Source organism: Artemia sp. Qi Xiang Cuo, chromosome 16 (genome assembly GCF_049724085.1).
Source record: "Artemia sp. Qi Xiang Cuo chromosome 16, ASM4972408v1, whole genome shotgun sequence".
NCBI lineage: Eukaryota > Metazoa > Arthropoda > Branchiopoda > Anostraca > Artemiidae > Artemia > Artemia sp. Qi Xiang Cuo.
The window spans coordinates 45,788,659-45,813,262 of NC_142809.1; the positions used below are offsets into that span (position 1 = coordinate 45,788,659).

At 35.0% G+C, this 24,604-nt stretch overlaps 1 protein-coding gene and 1 long non-coding RNA gene across 4 annotated transcripts in view; one reads left to right on the forward strand and one right to left on the reverse strand.

Annotated features, from left to right (window-relative positions):
• The window catches only part of LOC148942957 (uncharacterized), a 58,857-nt gene that overhangs the window by 6,373 nt on the left and 27,880 nt on the right, over nt 1-24,604 (forward strand). Inside the window, exons 1-2 of one of the 3 annotated variants that reach the window (XR_016143106.1) lie at nt 9,146-9,178; nt 16,629-16,781. This is a non-coding gene — a long non-coding RNA (uncharacterized LOC148942957). Of the gene's footprint in view, nt 1-9,145; nt 9,234-16,628; nt 16,782-24,604 lie in introns of those variants that run through there. The other 2 variants (XR_016143108.1, XR_016143107.1) reach the window with 2 other exon arrangements.
• The window catches only part of LOC148942958 (cubilin-like), a 405,682-nt gene continuing 396,311 nt past the window's right edge, over nt 15,234-24,604 (reverse strand). Inside the window, exons 66-67 of the mRNA XM_089102575.1 lie at nt 23,201-23,316; nt 15,234-15,469 (exon numbers count right to left, since the gene is read on the reverse strand). Of these exons, the coding sequence (XP_088958701.1) occupies nt 15,326-15,469; nt 23,201-23,316 (260 nt within the window). The 3' untranslated portion in view covers nt 15,234-15,325. The remainder of the gene's footprint in view (nt 15,470-23,200; nt 23,317-24,604) is intronic.

Consider the following 24,604-nt stretch of genomic DNA (forward strand, 5'->3'; position numbering starts at 1 on the left):
CTTCTGGAAAGGTCCCCGTTTCCATAGATAAATTAATAATATGGAGAATACATGGTAGTATATACATTAACACAGCTTTAAAAGTTCTCAGATTCACGCCAACTATCCCAGCAGAATTCGATTTTATATTTTTCACTATTTTAATCACTTCATCACTTGTACACTTTTCAAACTGGAACTCAACAGTATCTCCACGATAGTCCACGAATTCCTCGCTAATAAAATTTCCCCTGTCCCACATTACACTCTCTTGAACAGACGAGCCAACCTGAGAATAAAACTGGCCAAAATGATTCGCGACCACATTTTTATCCCTCACATAACTTCCGTTTATATCAATGCAAGGCGACTGACTACTTTTCTGATTTCCCATAAACCTATTAATAACTTGCCATGTGGCTTTGGTATCTCTCTTTCTATCAGAAAACATTTTTTGAAAATACTTCTTCTTTGCTTGTCTTCTCATACTGGTCACCTTATTTCTCACTCGCTTGAACTCTGCAAAATCTGCGTCATCCTGACTATTAAGATATTCCTCATATAACAAGTTCCTTTTTTTTTATAATGCCTATTAATGCCTCCTTAATACACGGCTTGTGGGGATTGTCCCTCTTTTGTTTTGTCAATCGCAAGGCATGTTTTCTCAAAAATCGGTTGGAATATATACATGAACTGATTGTACGCTAGAGAAGAATCACCAGAAATCTCCAGGACTAAGTCCCACTTGATACAGCTCAACACCTCGGCAAAGTTATTCAGATTTTGCTGTTTCAACTCACTTGTCAGTATTTTTTTAGCCGGGATACGTCGTTTTCTAAGACACGTCACATGAGCAATTACCGGAAGATGATCTGAGCCTGGATATACTATCACATCTGAATAGCTTTGACTAAAATATCTAGGTCCCAATAAAACGTTATCAATTAAGGTCGCAGAATGAGTAGAGATTCGGGTAGGTACACAAGTTAAAGGGTAAAGGTCACTTGAAATCATATAATTAAAAAAATCAAAATTATCAACTGAAAGATCTAAAAGATTATAGTTAAAATCACCCATACAAAAAAAATCCATACTTGTAGACAAAACCCACATCATCAACACATTAAAACCTGCTACAAACTCATCCAGGCGTGCACTGAGCGGCTTATACACCAAACTAATTAAAACTTTCCTTTTCTGAATTTCTAATTCTAAACAAAAACTTTCAATCTTACCTTCTATCCATACACCCAAATCCTCCCTCACCATATACTTCATATTTTTCTTAATCGAAAATCCCAGGCCTCCTCGGTTCATAGTTGATCGGTTCCCTACCTCAAAATCATATCCTAGAAAAGAAAAAGCCGAGAGATATTGGTCAGAACTCAAAAAAGTTTCACAAATACCCATTATATCAAATTTTGAGGAAGATATCTCAATCATCTGCAGAAAATCTAAATACCCCGTAGTAAGGTGGCAATTCCACGTGCAAAGACACAGCGACATGTCTCCACTAACTTGCGACGGCAATATATAAAAACTCTCACGAAGAGGTTTTGAATTAATAATAGGCAAATCATCACTTCCAATTTGAGCCTCTAAATGATCTTCAATACGGAGTGGATTCCGCATAAATTTATTCAATAAAGAAAAATCATTCAACATGAATAAGGAAATAAAATAATTTCTCTTAATCTTAAAAAAAAAAAACAAAAAAAAAAAAAAAAAACAAAAAAATCTTTGAGCGGGAAAATCCCCCCACAGTCTTCGGGGCAAGAGTTCTAAGTTATGCCCTGGGGGTATATAAGGTTTTTATTGAAAGCTTTGTCATAGAAACATCAAAAAGGACTCATTTGATTGGAAATTCAAAGGACTAGTGCTCTTTTTAATAGTCGAAAGTGACTGGACGGCAACTAACCCCCTATCACGCCCACCTTTTCCCCAAAACATCCAATCAAAATTTTGAAATAGCCATTTTCTTAAACGTATTTGAAAGTTTTGGAAATTAGGTCTTTAAGGTATACATCCCCCCCCCCCCCACCTCCCTCAGGGCAAGGGTTGTAAGTTATGCCCCTGGGGGCATATAAGGGTCCTATGGAAAGCGCTGTCGTAGAAACTTCAAAAAGAGTTTATTCGATTGGAAATTTGAAATGACTAATGCCCTTTTTAATAGTCGAAAGTAATTGGAGGGCAACTAAACCCCTCTCACGCCCACCATTTCCCCAAACACATACAATCAAAATTTTGAGATAGCCATTTTTTCAACGCAGTTGAAAATTCTGGAATTTAGGTCTTTGAGGATGGCAACCCTCCCCCCCCCCCACAGCCCTCAGGGCAAGGGTTGTAAGTTATGCCCTGTTGGCATATGAAGTTTTTATAGAAGGAAATGTCGTAGAAGCTTCAAAAAGGGCTCATTCGATTGGAAATTGAAAAGGCTAGAGCCCTTTGAATAGTCGAAGGTGATTGAAGAACAACTAACCCCCCTCTCTTGCCCACCATTTTTTTAAACACATCCAATCAAACTTTTGAGATATTCATTTTGTTCAACGTACTTGAAAGTTCTGTATACTAGGTCTTTGAGGATGACAGCCCTCCCCCCGACAGTATTCAGGGCAAGGGTTGTAAGTTATGCCCTGAAAAACCCCCAAGATCCTCCAGGGCAGAGGTTTTAAGTTATGCCCTGGGGCATATAAGTTTTTATAGATAGTGTTGTCGTAGAAAATGCAAAAGGGGCTCATTCAATTGGAAATTGAGAGGGCTTTTGCCCTTTTTAATAGTCGAAAGTGATTGGAGGGTAACTAACCCCGCTCTCACGCTCACCATTTCACCAAACACGTCCAATGAAAATTTTCAGATAGCCCTTTTGTTCAACGTAGTTGAAAGGTCTGGAAATTATGCCTTTGAGAATGACAACCCTCCCCCTATAGCCCTCAGGACAAGGGTCATAAATTATGCCTTTGAGGTATTTAACGTTTTTATAGAAATTTTTGTCGTAAAATCTTCAAAAAGGGCTCATTTGATTGGAAATTGAGCAGAAGTAGTGCCTTTTTTATTAGTCGAAAGTGATCAGAGGGCAAATGCCTCCCTTCACGCCTATCATTTCCTCAAACTGTTCCAATCAAATTTCCGATATTGCCATTTTGTTAAGAATATCAGAAAGATCTGGAAATTATGTCTTTGAGGATAACAAATCCCCCCAGCCCTCAGGGCAAGGGTTTTAGTTTTGCCCTGGGGACATGTAGGGTTTTTATAGAAGTTGTGGTCACATAAACTTCAAAGGGGGCTCATTGCATTAGTAATCAGACGCTCTAGTGCCCTTTTTAAGAGTCAAAGTGATCAGAGGGCGGCTACCCTCTCTCCCCTACACACACGTCATTTTGTCCCGAAATGCGTCTAATAGAAATTTTGAGATTGCCATTATATTCAAAATAGTCTAAATATCATATAACAAGGCTTTTGGGGTTAAAATTAACTCCAGAGATTAGGGGCAAGGGTTGTAAGTTATGCCCAGGGTGTATTAAAGGTTTTTATGGAAGGGATGGTTGTGTAACTACAGAAGAGGCTCAGTCTTTCTCTCTGAAAAAGACTATGTCAGTACAAAACGAACAGAAATAAATCAAAAAAACTTTTTGCACAAAATAAGTTTTTCAAAAAAAGTAAAAAACTCCATTAAACTAAAAATGAACAAAAATAGAATTAAATAGTGTCTACCAAGCATACACCTACCACAAATCAGTATTAATAAATAAATGAAACCCAAAACAAACAGAAATTAAAATAAGTCAAACTAAAAACGAACAGAAATTAATCTGAGTAGGGTTCTAAACCCTATTATTTCTAAGAGCCAGAACATAATTTGTACTTTACTGAAAAAAATTCTTTTAAATGTTTTCACTTTTATAACTTTAACAAATCAAAAATTAATTCAGATTTTAAGGAATAAATATCAGCATATGTATATTAAACTGACAATGCATCGTAAAGTACAAATTATATTCTGGCTCTTAGAAATCATAGGGTTTAGAATCCTACTCAGATTAATTTCTGCTCGGTTTGAGTTTGACTTATTTTAATTTCTGTTTGCTTTGGGTTTCATTTATTTATTAATACTGATTTGTGGTAGTTGTATGCTTGGTAGACTATTTGATTCTATTTTTGTTCATTTTTGGTTTAATGGAGTTCTTTACTTTATTTTTGAAAAACTTATTTTGTGCAAAAAGTTTTTTTGATTAATTACATTAAAAACAACCTCTTTTCCACACCACCCATGAGGTAGAGGTCCAGGCGCGTTTTTTTTATAGAGGTATCGCCAGTTTCTTTTACTCGTTAATGCTAGTCAACAGTTACTTGTAACTAGTACAAGCGAGTAAGAAACTAGTAACCAACTTTCTAGTTGGCCACTGTAGCCACTAATCCTCTGCTTGATTCTTATTAATTATTTTTATTCAAATTTAATATTTGTATACTTTGAATTGAATCAAGATATAATAAGTCAGAAATGGACATGAAAATGAGGGAATTTACATACTTTTAGGGAATTTCAAATAATTCATAAGACAACACTATAGAGTATCTTTCCATTATTAAATATGAAAACATTTTAAAAAGATTTTGGTTAATGTTATATATTTCTCAATTTTTTTTTTATATCAACTTCGACAGGAAATTGAAAACATTCAACAATTGACAGTAAATTATAAGACAAGCATGATTGTACATTATTAAGTATAGTAATACTCAAAGAAGCAGAATTAAGAGTTGTGTTTACTTGTAAGTTACTTGGTAAGTTTAGACAAATGTTAAAAAAACACAATCCGTTAGATATGATGCGAGGTAAGCCCCAAAGTCTATAGAAAGGTAAAGTAAAACGATAATTTAAAGGTGAAATTAAAGTTAAGGCTTCTAACGGTTCATTAAACATTTTACGGAAAGATAAGTGTGTCGTTAAATTAAATGTTATACCTGTTCGTATATCAAATTTTATATCCAAATCTGATTTAAAGTCAAAAATAAACTTGAATCTACTTTTTTTAAAGAATATATGCTGAAAATTAAGTTTAAAAGATTTATTACACCTCATTTTTTTTTTTATCACAGAATCAAGTAAGACGCTTGCTATATAAGTGCTCTTATCTGAATTGCAAACAAATGACAACAACAACTCCGCCTTTTCTAAACAAGTGAACGGAAAATTTTTAATGCTTATATCAATAAACAAGCCCCTTCATACCTGAAAAATTGTGAAAAAATCTCATATTTTTAATGCCGTCGTTCTTGGTCAATGTTTGGCATAAGGATCGGTGGATGGATGGGTAGAGGGCATCCTCGGATGTAGGATAACATTCATTCGTTCTAAGTTTTAATACTGCACTTTACTTTGATTACAACAAAATTTATATTACTTTTTTAATATCTAGTCCAGGGCAATCCTAAATATGAGTCCAATCCTCATTCGGACTAAGCCTAGAAAGGGTGCTGTAGGCAAAAGCCTACCTTCTTATTACACAAAAAGTTTCTTATATTTATTTTAAAGCTTCATTTAACTAAACTAATTTGCCTCACATTTCTTAAAAAATATACAAAGTGATGCATAAGTACGCATCAGCTATATAAAAGAGTGGCGAGGGACAGATGGACAGGTACCAAAAAGTGCGCTTTAATGCCCAACTATTCTAACTATCATTGGACCCTCATATAAACGTAAAATGAATTTTGGGGAAGGAGGGGGATAAGATGAAATTTATTACTGAAAAACGGCTATCACAAACCCAAATGGGCCGAATTCGCACTTTAGCGTCCATTAAAGAAACTGATATCTAATCCTTCTTAATTTCCTGGAATATTTTTGGTCTACGCCTTTATTATTGCTATTGGGGGGTAGATAATAGTATCACTCTTATTCCTACTGTCTTTTTCTATGTGGTATAAATATTGCATTCACATGCCTACCAGCACAGGGGTAGAAAAGGTGAGGCAGGGCATCATGAGTCTTAGCAAGAAATTCTTGGGCGATGAGGAGTGACAATTACTACCACTTGGATTTCTCCGATTTCACCGATTTTGAATTGTAATATTACCTTGGCTCTGCGAAACATCTTGTGTTTCGGGGGGGGGGCGGGGAGCATCCGATTCTATGGCGGGATGGGGAAGCTGAAGTTATATTAGCGCTAAGAAAATAACTGTCACGATTCGAGACAATTTCTTAACGTGTAAAAACACACCAAAACGGATAACAGATACAGAAAACCAAATACTAATCCCAAGCCATTGCAACGCTGGATCCAATGCCCCCCTCCCCGAAGTACGCCCATGCAAGTTCCTCTTTTCAAACATAAAATGTTTAAATGTATTTAAACACACGTAGACACGGTATTTAAACATCAAAAAACACTATTGTAGAGGTCGCGATGGCTACAGCCACGTAGAAGACCAAAGTCGCGTAGAATTTCCACCCATATGAACAATAATATTCGTCTCCGTTCAACCGAATTTATTTAGTAAAAATATTATTAAGAACTTATTCAACAACCAAAATTTTATTTACGATCCAATATTCGAATTTTTAAGCACAAAACTGTAAAAGCTCGAAGCTGCCAACCAATTTACATTTACTGACACATACATTTAACCAGCAAGAAATCGTAGATTTAATCGGTAGATTAAATTATATCTTGACTAAGCCTGGTCATGATTTAAAAAACAATCAGAAAATTAAGTGAAAAAAAAACAAAAAAAATAGTTCTTTTGCCTCAGATGCTTCAGGCTCCTGTTTGACTGTTTCGTCCATGTCAGGTCAGCCATTGTCTCATCTTTGCCGCCATAAACGGCAGATGTGCTGTTTACAACAGCTGAGTTGTTTTTATTGGGCTGGTAGCCCACATGTATCTTGGTTAAGCCTGGGCATAATTTGAAAAACTATCGGAAATCAAATTAAAAAAATAACTTTCTTCAACTGAAAGTAAGGAGCAGCACTAAAATTTAATACGAACAGGATTTATTACATATATGCGGGGGGCTACTCCCTCTTCAAAACCTCACTCTTTATATTAAATTAGAATTTTTGTCACAATTCTTTAAAAATGATAGCTGAAACACAAGGGTCTTTGAACAAGAATAAGAAACTTTTTTTAAACACTGTAGTTGGTCGCAACTTATTCGGCAGTAAGTGGTTAGAAAGGAAGCTAGAGTAACATCACAGGATTTGAGTCAAGAATGCTGTAGGCTTTGAAAACCAAAAGTTGGCCTGATTTGTAACTCAGTATGGGCAACAAGCCCCATATCATCCACCCAAAATTCTATAATATAAATATTATAGAAGAATTATTACACAAAGCTATATTAAATTACAATTCAACATTATAATTCTTATATTCTGAAATAAAAGTTTAAAACGTTACAAGTTTTCTTTATATTAACAGGCGATGAAAAGAAGAATTAAAACTAATTTGAAAGAAAAAAAACTTGAAGCAAATAAAATTGAAAATAAATTTTTCAAAGAAAAGTTAAGTGCCACTATAAAAACAAAAATAAATTAAGCCATATATTTCTGCATAATAAAGCCTTACTCCTTTTTTCAGTTATGATTACTTGCCTTGCTAAGGAATTTCCTGACAGGTAGAAATTTCTGGATGACCTAACGGTTGTTGAAAACGGCAATAGAAATTTAAGAAGCAACCCTATGAGCATCCTCAATTATATTGCGGACGATGATTTGGACTTGGATATAAGACTGAATCCCTCTAAATCTATGATAATGTCAATATGTTTCCTTTAAACCTCGCCCCTTTTTCATAACCCTATCCCTCCGAAATTTATGTGTCCTCCTTTAAATTACTCAGCTTCGAGATTTCTTATAATTTAAAGTGGGATATCCATGTTAAAGATAGACTAAACCCCTCTAAATCTATGATAACGCCAATATGTTTCCTTCAAACCTTGCCCCGTTTTCATAACCCTATCCCCAAGAAATTTATGTATCCTCTTTTAAATTATTTGGTGTCACAATTTTTGTAATTTAAAGTGGGATATTCATGTTAAAGACAAAACCAATATGTCTATTTTCCTGTTAGAACCAATGTGTCTATTTCCCTCTTTAAGCTCCTAAATAAATTTAGCGCCCGCTTTTCCTATTTTTAAGGATTTACAGTTCATTTGCCAACCACATCTTAAATACGCTTGTCCAGTTTGGCACCCTGACATCTCCCGCGAAGATTTAGAAAAAATTGAATCCATCCAAAACAGAGCACTGCAAATAATTTCCAAAGAAGCTAAGATTCAATACTGTCTTCTCCTAAAAAAAAGCCAGGATGGAAACACATGAACGCAAACCCTCACACGGAAAACACATTCCTCAAAAGACACTCCCCTCTCAGATTCCGCCGGCCTTTGACTTTTTCTGAACTTGTTCTTATCTTGTGGCCGTACCCAGAATATTTTTTCGGGGGGGGGGGGGGGGGGTTACTAAAAAAAAATTCGGGGGGGGGGGTTACACAGAAAACCTCATAAAACGCATACAAAATGTGTTTATATCCATTTTTGTTACGTTTTTACGAATCAGACAAATACCTTGTCCCCTTCATTACATAAAGAATAAACAAAATATCCCGCTACTTTTCCTTTTTTATTATTTGGTACTGGCACTACCCAAGTTTTGTGTTCGTTCGCTTGTTCCGTTCCCCCCCTTTTTATATGTTCCTTTACAAACTTTTTTTAATGTAAATTTTAATTAACTCTTTCTTAGCTTACCAGTTTTGACTAAGAAATGATTTTTCATTCTGGTATTGTTCTTCTGACATTTTTTTTTTTTTTTGGGGGGGGGGGGGTCGTTGTAGCGCTAAATCATACAAACTCGCTACAGACTGTATAATCTCAAAGCCTAAATACAAGACAGGCACGTATACACAGAAACAAGAATCATTTTTCAAAGGTGAGATCATTTGATATAAATAAGTTTATGTTCTTAATCTTCCAAATAAAAAGGTCTGGAATATATTATTTGTAATCACCGAAACGCAAACATTTGAGCTGGAAAAAGTTCCTCAAAAAAATAATTTGGGTGTCGTAATGCTGATAAAAAGATAAATAGCAAACAAGCCCTTAATTAAGCAAGAACAAGAACTCATGCGTCGTTTTGACCGTTATCAATTGGTATTTGACCAAAAAGGAATTTGCACTGTATTTCCACTGTTTACATAAACAGGTCACTTTTTGTTTTTATGTTTGATGTTTACTTTTCAGTTTTTCGGACACAACAGGTGATTTTTCAAAATATATAGCTATAGATTTAATTAAATTAGTTATATCAGATATCAATTTTAATATAAAAGATTAAATATTAGTTTACCAATATAGAAAACTATGGAGGCCTATGAATTTTTTTTTCTCTTGTGTTGAGTCTATTAAAGTTGGGAATCCTTAAAAATGTTTTTGTGTTTTTTTTTATGTATTTGTTTGGTTTTTGTTTCCCCCCTCTTTTTTTCCCTGGCCACAGAGCCTTACGGGGGAGACTTTGTTGAAGTGTTTTTTGTTGCAAATCTATTCATTGAATAAATTGATTGATTGATTTATTGATAGTGAAAAAGCATAGATATTTTGAACAAAATAAATCTCTTGAAGTTACTTACAAACAAACTTTCAGTACCTAAGGACCTAGTGCCCTGCAACAAATAATCTATGCTAAAGAAATTCGCCATGTCATACTAGGTGTGTTTTGGCGTCGCAACTAGGTGGCCCTATCTGCTTTAAGTGCACTTTTTTTGCTTGAGCACAAAAGAGCTCAAGTATTATGAAAGAGCTCAAGCTTTGAAAAAAAGAGCTCAGTATTATTTTTAATGTATCTATTTTTTTGTATTTTTTTAAAGCCAACTAGGTTTGATTTCGTTTGGGGGCGGGGGGGGGCGGCTCTTAAAATTTTCAGAGTTAATACTTTAATTTTACCATACTTTTTCCCGAAATTGAATTCTACCAACAATTATTTTAATGTTTTGCCTTCTTCAAATAGTTTGGCAATTTCTAAGAAAAATAGGCACTGGTACTCAAACAGGGACGCATGTCAAACTTTTTGTGAATAGATACACGGAAATAGTTACTTTTTCACTAAAATATATACGAGCATCTATGAATATTTCAACTTAGCCCTATAATTTATTGACATGGCTCAGGAAAAACCATATCAATTATTTTTTTTTCGAGCAGTATTTTTTTCTCTGGAAAACCAGGCAGTTGTCATTCCATGAAGTCGATTCGCAACAGCCGCCACATAATTGTGTTAAACGCCAAAAGGTGTATCTCACACTTCCCCAAAAATGTTATAAAAAGTGAGGAAGATTCATCTATTCATTCATCATCTACTGTTCAATTTGTAGAGGCATGTTTACATTATTAGAGATAGGGTCAAGATTGACCAAATTATTTGGGATAAAAATTTTTTTTTTGGGTTTAGCTTAAAGAAACCTGGTCACCAGATATTTGATGCATAAGGATGCGGGAAAGACGACTCACCCTCACCCACCCCAACGTCTTCAATAAGTTAGTTGAAGACTTTGTTTTTATTACTGACATCTTGGGGTATGTTAAAAAAATCAGCGTTCCAGAAAAGAAACCAAAAAGACAACAGTGAATACAATATTATGGGCAATTTGCATTACAATACGTTTCGTAATACAAAACGGACTAGAATATTTATACTTGTAAGCTTGTGAGTGTTATCAGCATTTTAGAGACTAGAATTCGTGTTGTAGGTCTGTTTGGACTGAAAATAATAAAAAATAATTAGTGGTGGTTAATGACAATTGATTCTTGAGCAAACAATTCATTTCAGTCTGTAAAAATGACCAGCCAGTTGGTGAATTCCATTTTTTCGCAAAACACTGGCCTAATGGTGCCTCTTGCCGTCCCAGCTTATCATAAAATAATTTGTTTATTATTTACCTACCCCCCCCCCCGATTTTTGTAATTGGGACCTCCCAAAAAATTAGTGCGTACACGCCTTCTCTTGAATAAATACATATCTTGATTCACCATTTTATCAAAATAATCTTTTTTTGTTCTAATTTGTTACTAATAGTGTTTGTCTTATAAAGTATTTTTTGGTTTAAATAAGTTTATGTCTAGGTTATTTGTGAAAATAACCTTATTAATAGGTTATTTGTTATTGAAAATAATAGGTTATCTGTGTTATTTGTGTTCTGTTCCGTTCTCTTAAAAAAGGGGATTGATGGCATACTTTTTTGTCTTGATGGACGTTTCCTTGGCCCTGCTTACATGATCTCAAATTTTTAAGTAGACAATCGTAAAAAGGAATTTTTGGGCTACGGATCGATACAACTAGAATTTTCCTTCAAAATGTGTTGCCTTCATTAAGGTCCCCTTGGTCCAGCCTACATACAATGAAAGTTTTATGTTGATCTGATCAAAACAATGTTTGGCCCATTTTTGTTACTAATAATATCTCTCGTAGAATATTTCTTGTGCATTAGGTTTTGCTTGGCCCGGGATTAAAAGGCTTCTAACTTAAGTCTGTTTAATAAGAAAAAAGTGTTCCGGGGATGCAATTTTTTTTCTTGCACTTTTGAATCCTTATTGTCTTTGGAGATAAGGCTGTAAGTTTTGTACTGTGTACTAAGAGTCCTTATCCATTTTCGTGCCTTATTTTGATGGGATCAAGCCCCCCAAACTAACTTTCTTATATTAGGCTCCTCTTGGCCTGATGACTTGCGCCAGCGAGTTTCAAACTGATCAGAGACAACAAAGCTTTTGACTCATTGTGGGACCCCTTAACACCATCCTCCTGCCAACAAAATGTGTAGTATCCTTAATCCATGCAGCGATTCTTGAATCGTGATTCTTGAATTTTCAAGCCGATGAGAAAATCAATTCTTAGCCCTTTTGTCGGTAATAACTTTGCTGTGGAGGTCCCCCAAAGCTAAAATGCTTCTTGAGCATTAGCGTGCTACTTGGGCAAAGATTTCCACTTTTAAAGTCCAAAAATTTTGCAGACTCTTTTTAGCGCCCCATTCTCAATATTTCCCCCCTTTTTTTTTATTGCGAATTCGTATCAAATATAAGACTTTCGTGAACTTTCAGATACAAGTTTCGAGCGAACACAATGAAACTTTTCAGAGCCAGTTATTGTTGGTCCGTGCTGCACTACGCTTACGGTTGTAAGTTTCAAGCCGTTCCGATAAAAGGTTTTTCGACCCTTTTTCAGGGGGAGCTAATATTTATTTTCTCCTTTTTCTTGTGCAGTGCGATCCACCTTAACCATGAAAATGAGGATACAAGGTTTGCCTGATCGTAAAAAAAAACAGATTTTGGTCCCTTTGGGACCTCATTTTAGGATTGCCATGCCCTAAAATTATTCATTTTTTACTTTAGGTTCTTCTTGACTTCAAAGCTTAAAGGTGTGATTTTAAAATAATCAGGGACAGTGTGTTTTTTGGCCAACTCCTGGGTCTTCTAGCATCCTTCTCCTTTCAAAAATAATGTTTAGTACTTTTAGCCTCTCAGGCCCTCTTCCTACACTGTCAGGAGAACTTCATTTTCTTTTCAGCTTTTCTTTCCCTTTTGAGTCCGCATAGTCAAAGGAGTTAAGGAAACAAATTTTAAGTTGATCAGAAGGCCAATTGGCCCTTTACGGGTCCCAATTTCTAGTGGACCTATGACCCCAAACTAAAGTCATTTTTTTCACTATGGTCCCCTTTGCCAAGGAGCTTGCAGTTTTAAGTTTCAGCTCGTTCAGAAAATAAGCTTATTAGCTTATTTTCTTCTTTTAGTCCTGCTTTCTGGGGCCCTTTATTTTCTCTCCTTCACATTGAATTTTCCTTACTGTTCAGTCAAAGGCCTTAAGGATAAAAATTTTGAGTCGATCCGATGAAAAATGTCGGCCCTTTTCTGGGCCCGGTATTTAATGAATCCGCGTTCCCGAACAATTTTTTACGCTTAAGGTTCTTCTTGGCCAGAGCTCTTACGGCTGACACTTCAAAACTGAACTGGGGAAACAGGTTTTGGTCCATTTTTTAGCTACTTAGTGCCGTCCCATTCCAAACAAAATATGCGCTACTTTTTACACAGGGAACGATCCCTGAAAGTTTTGAGCAAATCAGACACCCAAAACAAAACAAGCCCCGTTTTTACCACTGTTAAAACTTATCGGTAAATAATTGGTAATTGTTTTTAATCTACATCTCTTGTCCCAGTTGAAAGGATGTTATGTCATCCTTGGTTCCTTATTTATTAAACTTTTCGAGAGTTTTGAATAAAATGGGTATCGAATGTTTTGAATAAACATCATGGGTAGTTAAGGGGGAGGGTGGAAAAAAGGTCCCGGAAAGGGCTAGTTGCCCTCTAATTGTTTGTTATCCATAAAAAGAAGACTAGAATCTTCAATTTCCTTTTAAATGAACCCCTACAAAGTTTTTACAACGACTTCTTCCATGTAAAGTGGTGAAAAAATAATCTGCAGGAGCACATACATCTTATGGGTTCAGGCGTGTTCCATCTCAACGTATTCCCCCCATGGAAACTTTCCCCTGTGGAAATTTTCTCCCCGCAGAAATTCTCCCCCGCAAATTCCCTCCCGGATAGTTCCCACTAACATTCCCTCTGGATAATTCGAAAGGAAATTAATTAGAAATGGAAATTGAAAGTTTTTTATTGCTGTTAAAGTATGGGTTCAGGCGTGTTCCAACTCAACGTATTCCCCCCATGGAAACTTTCCCCTGTGGAAATTTTCTCCCCGCAGAAATTCTCCCCCGCAAATTCCCTCCCGGATAGTTCCCACTAACATTCCCTCTGGATAATTCGAAAGGAAATTAATTAGAAAGGAAATTGAAAGTTTTTTATTGCTGTTAAAGTATATGTACCAATGGGTTGATAGCTTCCCCCTTTTTCAGTTTTGTGCTTGAAAATTTAATTTATTGGATTGAAAATAAAATTTTGGGCAAGATCTGATTACTCAGTCAAAAATATCGAAGAACAGTACGGTAGTGTTTTAAGATCACTTAAAATATCTTAAAACTGGATGCTTTTGCATAAAGTAAGCACTTGTACTGACATAGTTGCCACACCAAAACATACTAATACTGCTTGGCCTTTTTTTCTTCCTTTTGTTAGATGGTTCATATAAAGCTGAGGACCAAGTCCCCATAACCTGGAACTTTTTGAGATGCAAGTTACTACAAGAGATTTATATTGCAAAAAATTCTATTCTTATTCATCATAAACCTCTTATTCCATGGTTTTAACACTTGTAAATAAAAATTTAATTTAATTTATATTAAATATAATGTTAAATAAAATGAATAGTTATGCACATTTTTTAAATTGATTTGTAAAATCACCTACGGCACTCAAAGGCTAAAAAAAACAAAGATAGTGATCTATTTGAGTAAATAGTTGAAAAACTTCGCAAATTCCTTTTTTGGTCAAATACCTATTGATAAGAGCCTAATTGACCTAAAAATTCCCTTTCTTAATTTACTGATTATATTAATTACGAAACTTGTGTAGAACTTAAGAAACTTACTAACAATCACTTGTTTGTTACCATTGTAATGTTTAATTTATTTACTGAAAATTTATCCAGTTTACATTGTTTATATTTTTACATTTTTGTTTACATTTTGTACATTTTTTTGTTTAGAGTCTGGTTAGTTGTTTGACTCTTTCTTTCCCGTTTTTTTATTTGTCATTTTGGTACTTACGTATTATAGTGACCACGCCAAAGAAGTGAAATTAAGCTAATCCCAATGAAATATACCAAAATATGATGCAAATACAATACTTTATAACGAAATTATGAAAAACACAACATAAAATTATGGAAAGCAGGAGGCCGCCCAGAACGCATTATAGTAAATACTTAACCTAACTAAACTCTATATATTAAATACTTAATTAAAATATACCTACATAGTAGTTTATCTCACTGAGGCTAAGCTAATTATCTCCGAATGCAGACAGAGAAACTGGTTTTACTCAGATAAAGAACAACAGTGTGGTCGTTATAACGTTTAAGTACTTTTATTTTTGTATTAGAAATGATGAAACTGGCTAGCATCTGATGCTGCACGCCAGCAAAAATGTCAGTTTTTTCATAAGATCAGCGTTTGTATTTTGTAGAGAATGCTTTCTGTTTGTGAATAAAGAATCCTAATCTAATGAACAACGCCTGACCAAAACAATAAACAAAAATAACAATACAATACAATAAACAATAAACAACCAAAACAATAAACAAAAACAATAAACAAAAATAAGATACTAAGAAGAATTTAATAGAAATGCAGATCTATAAAATTGTAATAACGCTAAAAGACACGCTTATGTTAAAAGTAACGCTAAAAACCTATGGCTTTGGCGGAGACTGAATTGGTAGTCCAATTGCCACTGCTTCAAAAGTGGCTCGCCAACCTGTTCCAGTGCTGTTCAAACTTGTTACATATCGCACAAGAACAGTGTTAGAAAATCCCAAAAATATAGCTGGTGGTGTCTGCAACGGAAAATATAACATTGAAGGAAGTCACAGATTCAAACCTTATGGATATAGAAGAAATATATTATACAAAGAAAAATCAAAGGAGATTTGAATCTGATTCCGGTCTGAACAAAAAGAAGAAAAAGAGTTAGAGATGAGTTAATGATAACATTCATTTTACGGGATGTAGATGTATGATCAGTTACAAATATGCTACCGCTTGGCAAAGTTATGCAAATAGCTTCAGTAGTTGTACACCATCTGATTGTCTCACAATTTTAACTGGACATCATTTTGGTGGTATTTGAGGCCAAATTTTTTTTTTTTAGAAAGAAAATTAATGCCAAATATTGGCATTTTAATAATGCACCAGCTCTTTTCTTACTTAAAACCGGCATCAGCACTAGAAAAATAAAATCTGAAAATGTTTCTCTTTTCTGTGTAACTGTTTTTGTATTCTGTATTTGCTTTAAATCCCAAACGTTTGTGTATATAATGTAAGGAGCAAGCTTCTACCATAATTTTCCTTTCCTCAACTAGCTTATTCATTTTCAACAAATACAGACAGAGGCACAACCTCCTCTCCCACCCGATAACGCCTTTAACATTCATTACGGGGCGCACAGTTTTCTAATTCTAGTAGTAGTGGGTATAGTCGGCCAAAAGGTGCACATCCTACCCATGGCCCACCGAAATGTTGCCGTGCCGGGTAGCATGATTACCCGATAATGCGTTTAACATTCATTACGGGACGCACAGTTTTTTACAGTAATCTTTGTAAAGTAATTTGTAAAGTCTTTCACATCTTGTGCAAGATTTTCACATGAAGATATTCAAGCTTTGTAAAGTAATCTTTACAATTCCAAACACTAATCATTTACGACTGCTATTTCGTAGTACCCAAAGGATATATCTCAAATTTTCGTTAAAAAGGTCCTATAACATTGGTTCTAAACTAATTTTCGGTCATACCCCACCTAGTTATTTCTAAAATATTGATGCCCCTCTCGTAATATTTAAATTTTGTTGTTCAGTAGTTACATATAATAACGTGAAGGAGGCTTAAAAGGCCATTAACTAGGGGTTTTTTTTCGAGGTTAAAGCATCTTTTATACAGTGCATGGCGTTATTGCAAAACTATCATGTTTCTTTTTTGTCCTTAAAATGCATATAGATGTGACGTCACCCACATGGCCATTTTTTTCAAAATTAAGACACTAAGGTATAGTCAGCCAAAAGGTGCGCGTCCTACCCATGGCCCACCGAAGTGTTGCCGTGCCCCACCGATGGGGCCAACAACCCACGCTGGGAATCACGGGTCTAGAAAGTGAGTAAGATTTGTCTATTTGTTGTTTATCTACTGTTCAAATAGTGGAAACGAATTCATATTTATAATAAATAAAAAAACATTTTTTTTCAACTGAAAATAAGGAACAACATTAAAATTAAAAAACAGAAATTATTACGTATATGAGGGGGGTTACCCCATCCTCAACACCTCGCTCTTCACGCTACAGTTTTTCGTCATTTAAAAAGAAGTTACTTATTGTTTTAATTAAACGACCCCTGTGTAACAGGGACAAAATTTAGACTTTAGCATAAAGAGCGAGGCGTTGAGAAGGGGGCAAACCCCCTCGTATAGGAAATATTTTCTGTTCTTTTTACGTTTTAGTATTGCTTCTTACTTTCAGTTGAAAAAACTTGTTTTTTTGTTTTGTTTCTGATCGCTTTTTAAATAATGCCAGGAAATCTGGCTCCACATTCATGGAAAAATCACCCTCCCTACGGAAACATCTTCTGGAAAATTCAGTCCTGGCGAACATTTACCCCGGACAATTACCCTTAACACCTCCACGCGTAAAATTGAGTCAGCTAAGAGAAAGAAAGACATATAAAGAAATTTCGTATAGGAATTCTGGCAAATTTCTGCAGTATACAATTGCCCCTGAAAATAGTTCACCCTCTGTAAAATTTCCCTCTCCATGGGAAATTCCCCCCGTGCAAAGTCCCCCAGCAAAAAATTCGTCCTCCCCTCCCCACCCAAAAATGTATGCATACTTCCAAAATACTAATACTATACAAATACTAAAAACAAACAATGGGCAACTTTTATAAATTAAGAAGACCTTTCCCCAGTGGATCTGGGGGATCAATGTTATCTCAAAAGACATAATTATTAAACATTTCGACTATGCTGAACAAAACAGCAACCTTGGATTTTGATGGGACAATTTTGGCAAAAAAGTGGCTTGAAAGGGGGCCTTATTGCCCTCCAACCTTTTCGGTTACTTTAAAAAGGCACAGAAACTTTCAATTTCCGTTAGAATGAGCCCTCTCCCAATTTTTCAGGCCCACAGGGTCGATACGATCACCCCTGGAAAAAAACACCCATACATGATCCTTCTTCTGACAAAAAGTACAAAATTGCACATTTTTGGAGATAAGAGCTTGAAACCTCTACAGTACGGTTCTCTGTTACGCTGAACATGATTGAAAAAGGTAAAGAATGCGGCACTAGATCCTTAAGGTCCAAACCGGCGGTGCTGATCTCCGTTTCGTGGCCCTTCAGCCAGGAAGTGCAATGGAGGGCTGGGGGCCAGCCAACCTATGCTTTCGCAAACCCTTCCTGTTTACCTTCCTCAGATTTCTCTAGGTACCCATTTAGAGCTGAGTTGACTCTGGCTAAGCTTACAGGGTCACACCACTGACCCGCGTCCCAAACTAAGAAACTGACCACACCAGGGATCGAACCCGAATTCACGGATTCTCAGCCCAGCGCGCGTCCACTTAGCCAGAACGCTAAGTCCACTTAGCGTCCACTTGAACATGATGGTATGGTTTTCATTAAGATTCTATGAATTTTAGGGGGTCTTTTCCCCTTTTTTTGAAAATAAGGCAAATTTCTTAGGTTCGTAACCTTGGATGGGTATAACTAAATTAAAAAAAACTTATACACTTAAAATTAGCATATAAATCATATTCGTTTGATATATCTATTGGTATCAAAATTTTGTTTCTTACAGTTTCGGTTACTATGGAGTCGGGTCAATTCTTGCCTACAGTTTGTTACCATGAACTGTTTGATTCGTCATGACTGAGTTTTGGAGAACAACCACCTTGATATTGGTCGATAGAATTGACCAACCAGTCATAAATTCCACTTTTCTCCAAAAGGCTGTTTTTATCATCGAACTCAAAGTGTTGGAAAAACTTTATGGATCTTATTCCTACTCGCTTATAAAATTAGGAAATTTGAGATGTACCCCTTGGTATTGTACAAGATGATATCTACAGACCAAACCCGTATCAAGGTGGGAGAGGCTAGAGGGTTGAACCCCCTCCCACTTAAATTTGTGTCCGATTCGTAAAAACGTGGCAAAACCACATATAAACAAATTTTTGATGCGTTTTTAAAAGTTTTTATTGTCCCCTCCCCTTAAAATTACACCCCACTGAAAATAAAACACCCCTCCCCCAGAACAAAAGTCCTGGGCAAGGTATTGGTACTGACATATTAATTTATAATTTATTCTTTTTTCTACTCGCTATATATTGGCTCTTATCAATTGGGAGTGGACCAAAAAAGGAACTTGTACCGTGTTTCCCCTATTTACTTGAATAGGTCACCTTATCTTTTATGGTTGAGGGTATATTTTCAGTTTTCTTAGCGTGACTGGTGATTTTCCAATCAGGTTAATTATCTAGATTTTTGAACAATGTCTAATTTTGAATTTCCATCAATTGAATAAACAGAAAAATGTCCTAGATCTTGAAAAGTACATTTTACCCCTATTGTACTACGTTCCCGTAAATTGATGCCATTGATGTGTATAACTAATTAGCCTATTATATATGCTACTAAACATTAATTAATGTTAATGAAATCAAATGTGAAGTTACACATATCACAATTCTGGGATACGAGACTTGTAGTAAATGTATTTAAGAATATGATTCCCTTGAAGTACCTCAATACACAAGAAAAGTTACCGGGTCAGATCCTGAGGACCTAACTTTTTACTTCATATTAATATATAAAAAAAAACTTCTACACAAAACAAGTTTTTTAAAGAAAATTAAAGAGCTCAACTAGGTAAAAATGATCAGAAATCAAATCAAATTATCTTCCAAGCGTAAATCTACCACAAATCACCATCAAAAAATAAATAATTTACAATAAATAACCAAGTCAAACTCAATACAAGCAAAAATTAACATGAATAGGGTTAAACACCCCCATGCCTTCTCAAGATAAGAACATAATTTGCACTTTAATAAAAAAAAGAAGCAAATGAGCGTGGCTTTTAAGTTTAATATACATATACTGATATTTATTCCTTAAAGTTTTAATGATTTTTTATTTATTAAAATAAAAAAGTGAAAACATTTTAAATGTGTTTTTTTTCCAGTGAAGTGCAAATTATGTTCTGGTCTTAAGAAGGTAGTAGAATTTAGTAGTAGGATGACAAGATGCAACGTACAAATATTACCTTTTTGGTCAATTGATCATCTCTCTTATCATGTCCTAAGAGTTGTAAATTAATATACTCAGTCATTCCTGAGTTACGGCCGTTTGACAGTCCGCTAGACATAACTTAGTTCTTAGTTTTTATTTAGTTCAACACTCCCCTTAACCTTCTCTGAAAGACTCACCTGAACACCTTTTAACTTTTGGGAAGTAAAGGCCAAGCATGAAAACCATTTTCAAGAAAATATTCTATATGTAAACAGTGAACGATTTGCCTAACTTACTGCCCTTATTCTGGGGCTGTGAGGGGGTTGAGCTCCGCAAAGGCATAATTACAGGATCTTTCAACAATACAAGAAAGTAGACGTCTCAAAATTTTAAAAGGATGTTTGTTTTGAAAAATGATGGTTGGGGGAGAGGCTGATTGCCCTTAATTCACTTTGGACTCTTTGAAAGAACACTGTTACTTCCAATTTCCAACCAAATGAGCCCTATCCAAAGTTTATGCGACCATACATTCCATAAAGATCTTATATGCCTTCAATGCATAACTTACAACCCTTTAGCCCCGAAGGCCATTTTATATGATATTTAGACTATTTTGAACAAAATGGCTATCTCAAAATTTCCATCGGATGCATTTGGGGAATGGGGCTAGTTGTCCTCCTATCACTTTTGACTAGTAAAAAAGACAATAGGACTTCCGATTTCCGACTAAAAGAGCCATATCCGAAGTTTATACGACCATCCTTTCCGTAAAAACTTTAAATGTTAACAATGAGAAACTAATATAACTTGTAGCCCTTGCCCAGAGGGCAGTGTAGGGCGGTTGTCATTCCCAAAGGCATAATTACTGTACCTTTCAAATAAGCTTAACATATTTGCTATCTTAAGATTTTAATTGGATGTGTTTGAGGAAATGATGGCCAACGGGGGGAGGGGGGCTGAGGCTTCTATCTTCAAAAACATAATTACCGGACCTTTCAGCTACGCTGAACAAAATAACCATCTCAAAATTTTGATTGGATGTATTTGGGGAAATGATGAGCATGGAGGGGGACTGGTCACCCCCCACCCCCCACCCCCAATCACTTCCGACTATTAGAAAGGGCAATAGAACTTGTAATTTCCAATCAAATGAACCCCTTTCGAAGTTTCTACGACAACTCCTTCTATATGAAGTGTTTCCAGCCAGTGTGAAAGTAGGTTGTGTTTTACTATCTATTTTTGCCCAAGCCAAATATTTTGTTAGGGCTACTTGGAATGTGATTATTTACTACGTATACATGTACATAATATAAGTTGCCTCGTACAAAATCAATAAACTTTTTTTTAATTTCTAATTTTGAGCATTACTAGAAGGAATGTTTTGTTGGATAAGGATTCAGCAACATATAATTGTTAATATACTTAAGTATCACAGTTCTCTTAATTATTATAGTTATTTATTTTTTGCCCGTATCTCTGTATGTTTGTCCAATGTCGACTTTGCTCTATTTGAGCCAAATTTGTCATTTCGATATAGAATAGAATTAAGAATAGACAGGCCCAATCTCATCCCAAGACCTCATCCTGGTGGCTCAGTGTCTTATCCAGAGCCCCAATTTCAAAATATGAATACATGTGAGCTTTCGGTCATTTGATGGCTGAAAGAAAAGGACAGAAGTTCATTTTTCCATGGCTTAATACCGTCCTTTCCGTGACTGAATCCAGGGTAATTGTCTAGCTTGCTTTCAATATCTCCTAGGGGAGGCGTCTAGGGCTAACAAATTGAAAACATCTTTGGTCTTGGTCTGCATCCATTTGATACAGTCTTCACGATGGGGTTATTCCATCAAAGCTACAAAGCGAAAGCACGATCGATGTTTCAAACTAGCACTAAACATTTCAGAAGTAATTAATTCAGAAGTAACCTGTATTATCATTGAAAAAGGACCATATAATTCCAAATTTCTGTTCCAATTAGCCATCTTCCAATGTACTTTGATTGTCAAGCTGGGAGAAAATAAAACCCTAATAATGTAAAGTTTCCAAAGAAATTTTTTGGCCTACTTACTCAAGCCCCTCCTAACTTTTCCAGTAAAGCAAACAAGCCAAAAATGATTCGTGAATAAACAAAACAAATTCCCCATTATAGCATTTACACCCGTGTTTAAAACTTCACTTATTGAAGGTGTGCGACAATGTTTCCACCTCTGCTTATTTAGCAAGTAGAATGCTTGCTTTTCAAACATTTTACTTCTAAAGTTTAAAATCTACTTATTTAGCTACTTTATATTTATTTTATTACATTTTCTGATATATTTTCTTGGCTTTGCTATTGTTGTTTATTTTGTTTTTTTTTTATAAACAATCTAAAGTGTTTGATTTTTGGAGACGGATACAAACTTTTCTCTAGGGATTAACAATTGTTCTTTCCTTGCTTGTTAGCATGAATTTCAAAAAGGTAACTATGCGTTTTATTCTTCTTCAGCATGGAGATTCGTTTCGTTCTGTTTTCACCCATATAAATTAAGATTTACTTTAGTCTGTTCTCACTACAAGAAATCCATGGCAAGATCAAGACTTGGGACGAATTTGAAGGGTCTCACTATCTAGGAAATCTGTCTAGTGTCGACAAAACATAGAAGTATAACGAAGCCAATTTTCTCTTTTGCAAGATACATTTTATCAAGCAGCATATTTTCTACTTATTTTTGAAACTATTTCTACTTCCACTCTACTTAGTTTTTTGGAGTACCTGCTTCTTTTTGGACGGCCCCAAGTTGAAACACTAGCGTGCAACATTTATTCTGTTACTTGACTTAATACTTTGATAGCCCAAAATAAATAATAAGTTCTGGAAAGCTTTATACGATGATCGTTCCTTTGAAATCTCAAGAATTTTTTTGAAATTTATCAAACTTTTTGATAAGTTTCATGAGGTGTTTGAGGCTTTTTGATGAGTTTTTTGATGATAAACTTATCATGAGGCCAATTTCTCTTTTCCAAGATAAATTTTTATCAAGCTACATACATTCTAATAATTTTTGAAATTATTTCTACCTCCAATCTACTTAGGTTTTTGGACTACCTGCTTCTTTTTGGACCGGCCCAAGTTGAAACACTAGCGTGCAACATATATTCTGTACTAAACTTAATATTTGTATGGTCCAAAATAGATAATGAGTTCTGGAAAGCTTTAGACGATGATCTCTCCTTTGAATCTCAAGAATTTTTTTGAAACTCATCAAACTTTCTATACCAGTGAATTAAAAGCGATGGAGTTGGATACTTACTCTACCACAATATATTCCTCTTGATTGGCGGGAATCTGTGTTAGGGTTGTAATCGATTAGCTCAACGTAATCACTTATACATGATCCATCATCATTTATCGGAGAGACTTGGAAACCTGCAAAGAAGTTGATACTTTATAAAACTATAAATATAGTTTTATATTATAGTTATAAAACTATAATATAAAACTAACTTTAAAAAAAATCTTTAAAGGTTCAGTGACAAATTTGTGGGTCTCAATATAGGTAGAAGCATAAATGATGAACTTTGTCTTCCGATTCTTATTTGGAATTTTGCCCAAGGATTTCCCCTAGAACATTTTCCATGGGTAACCTAAACTCAATAAAATAAAAACTCAAAAAATAGCAGCTACAGAAATTAGAAAAGAGTTCACTAAGAACTATGTCAAAAATGCCAAAAAAATTTAAAAATTGAAAAAGGCCTTATAAAAACACTCATCGCTTTATAGTTTAAAAATTTAAAGTCAGATATATTACATTCTGCAATTCAATTATACTAATTTTCTTGGAAAAGTTAATACATGTTAACTTCTTTTCGAGCGCCACTAAGTCCACAAAGTAAATTTGGGAAAACCTTTAATGAAATTTGACCTCAAAATATCTACATATGTGTTAGAGAGGATTAAGCAAAGCAAGGGCTAATGAGAGGGGCAAAGAACCCAGTTGTCAACTATAGTGATTGGATGGGACAAAAACAAATCCTGCAAACGCCGTTGGCCCGAGAAATACAGATTTTTATTTAATTATGGCTAAACGCTCATGCGCCACCTTTTGAAGCGAGGACCATTTCCTAATCATGAAGCCAACATACTCCTCAGTCCTTACATCGACCTTTTAGTGAATTTTTGTAGCTTCTATTTGAATGTATTAGTTCTATTTCATTCAAGACCAAGTGTATTTCAGCTTTTCCCTACTTTTATGAATTATCCTTAGGTTTAAGTTGATCTATATCATATTCAATAAAATTTATTCATTCGCTCATTATACTATTCTGTTTCTGTTCGATATCAGGACTTATTAATCACGGTCAGTCCGTTCTCGGCTGTTCTACAAATGTGGCGTTTTTGGCAGAATTCCTACATGCTAGACAATCATTTAAGAGTAAACCCTCACAATTGTACAAGATTTGTTGCATTAGCAATAAAGCAAACAATTTTTTTCTCTTTTTTCGGATCATTATTAATTTTTTTTTTAACTAAAACTATTGATCATTTTCTGTCTGTTTGTTCATCACCTTATAGTTGCGCCCGGATAAATGTTTCAAATTTTGTAGATTTCCTCTTTCATTGTCCGCCTTGGATAAAAACGATTCAATAAAAAATGATCTAATTCTTGTGAGTAATTTTAAGCGTTACTCTTTTCGGATCATTATTAATTTTTGTT